General features: G+C 33.5%; 1 protein-coding gene across 1 annotated transcript; it reads right to left on the reverse strand.

Moving 5' to 3' along the window:
• Positions 1-1,500: 1,500 nt before the first annotated feature.
• LOC124843524 (26S proteasome non-ATPase regulatory subunit 7 homolog A) lies at positions 1,501-5,640 on the reverse strand. The gene is made up of 10 exons (XM_047320281.2): positions 5,302-5,640; positions 4,237-4,329; positions 4,074-4,155; positions 3,851-3,947; positions 3,621-3,696; positions 3,423-3,481; positions 3,147-3,269; positions 2,820-2,877; positions 2,656-2,741; positions 1,501-1,848 (listed from the first exon to the last, which is right to left on the reverse strand). Exons 1-10 carry the CDS (start codon positions 5,486-5,488, stop codon positions 1,780-1,782), a joined length of 930 nt encoding a protein of 309 aa, XP_047176237.1. The 5' UTR covers positions 5,489-5,640; the 3' UTR covers positions 1,501-1,779.
• Between the last annotated feature and the right edge of the window lie 225 nt (positions 5,641-5,865).

Genomic DNA, 5,865 nt, shown 5'->3' on the forward strand with positions numbered 1-5,865 from the left:
TTAGATCATGAAAAAATTTATTTAATTTTTATGTTATTTTCTTAAATATTTATTAGAAACTTTTATAAAAAAAAGACGAAAATAAAGTTACTAAGATGCATTATGCACTGGACAAAGACTCTCAAATTGTCTAAAACATTATTTTATGTGTGTGATACATGTTAATCAATATATTAAATTACTTATTAAGAAATATAGAAAATAATGACATACGTGCAAATATGTATGTCGATTGGTTTAAATGTCATTAGATGAGTGGTGTGAATGGAAATAGCTTTGAATTTGTTTTAGTGAGGGATAAAGAGGAAAAATACAAGGGTTTTATTGAAAAGGAATTTAAACTTGTTATGAGTTCAAATAATAAGTGTTGGCCATCATTCTGTTTTATTTCTCGTTCTTTTATTATTTTCTTTCTTCTTGTCTAAAACAAACTCAAAGCATCTTTTCTCTTTCTTGGTTAATTTTAGGCTACAAATTAATAAAATACAAGTTTATAGCTTCAATCCTGAGTTTGTCTTCAGTAAACTTTTTTCTTTCTTCATTCTCTTTTTGGTGAGTAAATGCATGGCACGATTTTGAAGAATATAAGTATTTTGAGTTTGAATTAATTTTCAAGTTGATTGGTAGTTTAAGCTAGGATTAAAGTGTTCAGGGAACATTTGAATTTTTTCAATTCCTCCTCTTCAAAGTATTTTCTTTTTTTTCTTTAAAGGGAACGCAACCAAGAGAAATTGTTTGAATTTTAATTTTCTCCATGTATTTATAGATTTGGATAGTATTGTAAGCTGAGCTTATACTAACATGGATTTCCATTAGTAAATGAAAGGTGTTGGATAAATTGTTTGTGAGTTGATGATATATTATGTGTCAGAGATTATAGATTAACATTAATTTGGAACATTCTGTTACAAACCTGTGGATGTTTGGTTCACAGATTTTCAATGTTTTGTGCAGAAATATTCAGCAACAAGTTAAAAGCTTGATCATGTCTAGTATATGAGATAGGATCATATTACATCATATAAAAATAATAATAAAACAATAGCATGTAAAAGCATTTTCTTTTAAGAAAAATCCTTGAACAACTTGTATGCCGTCAAGGTCAACTAGTTCTCTAACAGTAAAATATTACTCCCAAATGTTTTAACCAAGGAAAATTACCTCCGAAGACTCGAAGCATTTATCAAATTCATTATTTTTGTCCATACTGCTATATAGTTAATATAGATCGTCTTATTAGTTAACTTTTCCAACGCCAGAAACTTTAATGCTTGTTATACAAGATGATTATCATTTAAATTCAAGCTGGTATGTTTCGAAAAATAAAAATGGTTGAAAATAAAAAAACTGGCGAGTAATTTACAGTCTAAATAATTTACAATTGCAATGCATATAGTCCATAAACCATAGCAATGCATCTTATATGATTTCTTCCTAGTCTCAACTAAACACAATGTACGGGATTCAGCGGATTCCGGTCAATTAAAAAACAGAAAAAAATTAAGCAGGGCAAAAGATATTTTTGAAATCTAAATTTGTTTGTAATCACGAATTCTTTAACAGCCGTTTCCAAAACTACCAAACAAAGAAATTGAGCAAAGTAATGAAGGGTAAACAGCATGGAGCACCTGAACAAGCATAAAAGGATCATTATGCCACGTTAGGTGTAAGTTTTCTAACCCGACAAAAGTAAAAAAAAGAAAAAGAAAAAAAGTGTTACAATCTTAATCCAAGTATTCAATAACATTGAGAGTTCCGAACATCACAATCCATCAAAACTTATGCAGCTGCACTAGGCACTGTAACTGACTTTGAGTCTTCTGCCCGTTCATGTTCTTTGTTAAGCATCTGAAATCACATTCCAATAAATCAAGACATGAAACACAGTAAATCAGTGATGATTTAGCAACCTCTTTCACTTCACAAGATTAACTCATCATTGTTTACATAGATATAATCCATGTACCCAGTACGGTGTACGCAGAGAATCAATGGGTTTGATTTAGTTTGAATCCAATAATCCAAACTGATTAGTTTTGATTTTTAACCTAATCAAAATCGATGTATTAGCTTGAGAATTAGATTTATGAACTAAAAAAACTGAAAAAAAAAAAAAATCAATGTTGTTAGTTTTTCGTCTTTAATTATTATGCACGGAATTTTATTGTACAATCGTGTATTTTTCTTTTAACTTCTACATCTTTTAGTTAATGTAAGCCAATTACAATAAGATGTAATTTACCCCTTTTAATGACAAGATTATGCGAGTTTTTTTTTAACAAAATATATTCGTTCTTTTCTAAAATAAAATTCTGCACATTTGCATAACTATGGACTCAAATTGATCCAAACCAACCAGTTCTTGATTGGTTCCGGATCGTCCAATTTTTCGTCCAATTTATAAAAGAAAAATTAACCGATAAAAATTAATTGGTTCAGATTTCATTTTCCTCAAATCCAATTCAAAGTAATCCAAGAACAGCCCTAAGCTCATCAAGTACCTAGCTTATTAAATACTGAACTTTAATATACAAATGGAGGAGTAATTTTTTTCCCAACCTTGCAACAATTGCTATTCTCATAATACGGTAACAAATTACGTAATCATCATACAAAAATGATACTTGCGACAAAATTTAGGGAATTGTATCTAACCTTGTTGTTAATCAAGTTGTGGAGTGCAATTACACTTCTAATGAGAGACGAGAGGTATATTACCAGCATCATATCATTGGTTTTCACTACACAAGACAGATCAACGATTTAAAAGAGATATTCTAGAAAAACATGACATTGAAAAATACAAGGCACAAATCTACCTGCAAACGCCTTGATAAGATCAGCCACATTAAGATTTGGTAGCAGGTTAAACACGTCCTGCAAATTGCAAATAGAAATGAGACGGTTAGAAAGAATATTGTAGCATAAGAAAAAAAAAAAGGAAAAAGAATGCTTCTATTATTCCAAGCAACTAAGCCTTCCAGCCATTAATGTCACATCACATGCTTTGTTAGTTTTGCTACAGAAGGTTCCAAATTAAACTAGGAAATTCGGATCAGCAGAAAATACTAAATCAGGATTCTTGAACTAATTGATAACAAAGTAAATAATCCGGAATTTACTGAGCCTGAATATGAGAAACGAACCTGCAGATGGTACAGGATCTCATGGTTTAAGGGAAGCTTTCCATCAATAACCAGGTCAAGGTAACTCCTTATCTCTTTAAGTCTAGCATCCAAACCCTTCAAGGCTGTAAGTTTTGCACTTACCTAAGTAAAAATTACATTGTCAACACTCAACATCAATTATTTTTCTTTTAAAAGGACAACAAACGTATTAGAAGTGAAAAAACAAATAGAATCAGGGAAAGAGAACACGGTGAAAGAAATTAGTAAGGACGTGGCATGAGGGAAAAGTAAAACCTCGGTCGCAAGGGTGCTAATGGTTGTATCCTTTACATCTCTAAGTAAATGTTCGACTCCTGCACAAGGGTAAGAAGAATAAAAAGAGAGGAACTGGTTACAAAACTGTATGAATAATACAATTCAAAATTTTCATTTCAGAAAACAGAATAAAAAAAGAAAAATTACAGCAGTTTTATGTTTAGTGGCACGGCATACCTATTTCTTCAACTTCATGAGCTGCAATCTCGGATGGCACATGAACAAAGACCTTTTGGCTTTTTTGGGTGGCATTCTGTATTCAGAATAAACTATATGTAACTTTCTTTGACTACTAATTAATTTAGTGATGAGCAAACACTAGCTTACAGAGCAAGAACACTTTTGCAATAATATCAGTAAAAAGAATAAAAAATTTCTATCACAGATATAAAAGACATAATTTCTACCTCTTTAACCTCTTCTACAGCGTAATATGCTTTTGTTGGGATTCCCAATTCCTTGGGTTCAACATCAATGATAACCAAGACAGGATTTGGAACATAACTGCAATCATTATTAGTTTGGTCAATTTGGACAAAGATTAGGATAAGGGCAGAATGCTAAAAGGAAGTGAAGAAAACACATGGCATTGAAATATTATTATACACAGGTTTTCGGATCAAAACATACTCATTAAATAAGCCATGAATGTCAAGGTCATTTTCACGCAGCTTTGGACCTGTGCTATACCACCCCACAACATGCTCCTTTGCTGTAAACAAAAAAAAAATCCATGCTCAATTATATTAGAGTATTCACTTAATAAAGGAAAAAAAATTCTCCCAACTCATACCATTTATTCTTTTAAACATGGAAAACATTGATTCATGGTAATTGTGGTCAAGAAACCAGATGCTCGGATCCTTGTCATCTTCTTCAAACGGCACTGTCAATAAGAGAACTAAGAAGTGAGCAATGTTGTCAATATTAAGATCACACTAGAGATTCAGAGATGGATCGCAAGATCGTAAAACATATGATCCTATTAGGGTTAGGGCGATCTTACCAAAATGTAAAATCGTCCTACTATATAACACAGAGAAAACCACGCGTATAGAAAATAGGTAATAAATACATAATAGCAACAGTGAAGCAAACATAAAACGGAAATTTAATAACCATGGCATCCAAAGAGACTCATGATATAATTAGTCGCGTAAATATCCACCAGTTCCAGAGCCATTATCACCATACCCAAAAAAACCAATTTTCAGTTATCGCAAAGCAAATCAAAACACTAAACCTGTAACAGCGTCCAGAGATGAGGAAGATGTGAAGGGAATCAGCAAGAAAGGGTCGAGGGAGGTGGGAAAGGATGGCTTAAGAAAGCAAGGCAGGCGAGTGAAAGAGAAAGTGTTATGAGTGGCTGTTGTGATGCAGAACAAAGTATAGATGAACCTGTAAAGTGCTTGGTCACATATAAACAAGGGTGGAGGAGCAAGTGCGACGCATGAACAACGGATTCGAAACACAGAGCCTCAAAACTTACAGAAAATGATCAACGACATGCTACTGCTCTCAGCTTCGTTTTACTAAGAGAACATGTTTTTTAAACTCTCTTAGGGGAATTAAAATCTTGGCCACCACGATAAATAAACCTAGTTAAACATTAAATTTACTTTCTGTAATTCTAAGATTAAGCTCCTAACAGGTTGCGTGTGTGTTCAAGAGATTTAAGTTCAGCGAGAGGGGTTTTAGGGTCGAAATTTCTTTAATCAAATTTTAGGATCAACAACCTCGCGCAATCTCACTAACATCTATTACCGCTACAAAGTTAGGGCAAAAATCCTGGCAACAACTCCAACAACTATTTAGTAAAGGAATGCCGTAATGGAAAGAGAAAAGAACAGATCCGAACCGGCGTAGCTGTTGGTAACGTCGACGGTGCCTTTGAAAGATGAGCCAAGCAAAACGCCGACGACGCGCTTGCGCGTGTCCTTGGCGACTCTATTGTAGTTGTCGACGATGCTAAGAAGCACGAGCGGATGAACCACGACCTTCTCGATTGGTCGAGATGAGATTTGCTGCGTCTTTATCACGTCCATTGCAATTCCAGAAACTCGAATTTCCCTTTATCTTCCTCCTCTTCTTCTTCTTCGTCTTCCAACTTCAATTCTTTTCTCCCTCCTCTCCTCTCTTCTCTTCTGCGCCTAACTCAACTCCTTTGCCTTTTCTTCTACTTTTCTTTGCGTGTTGTGTTGGATTGGACTCTAATCTTCGAATTTTATTTTATTCAATCTCTCGGCCCGCTCTTTTCTCCTCAAACTACATTGGGCCTCAGGCCCAATATTAAATTGAAACTTCCGGCATACGTTAGTTAACTATATCTTCCGGCAAAAAATAATTAATTTGTATTAGTTGAAATTTATTAACAATTTTGTTAATGATTGATATAATCTTGTTACCCGTTACTGCGCGCGTA

Source organism: Vigna umbellata, chromosome 5 (genome assembly GCF_029865625.1).
Source record: "Vigna umbellata cultivar VRB3 chromosome 5, Vumbellata_1.0, whole genome shotgun sequence".
NCBI classification, from domain to species: domain Eukaryota; kingdom Viridiplantae; phylum Streptophyta; class Magnoliopsida; order Fabales; family Fabaceae; genus Vigna; species Vigna umbellata.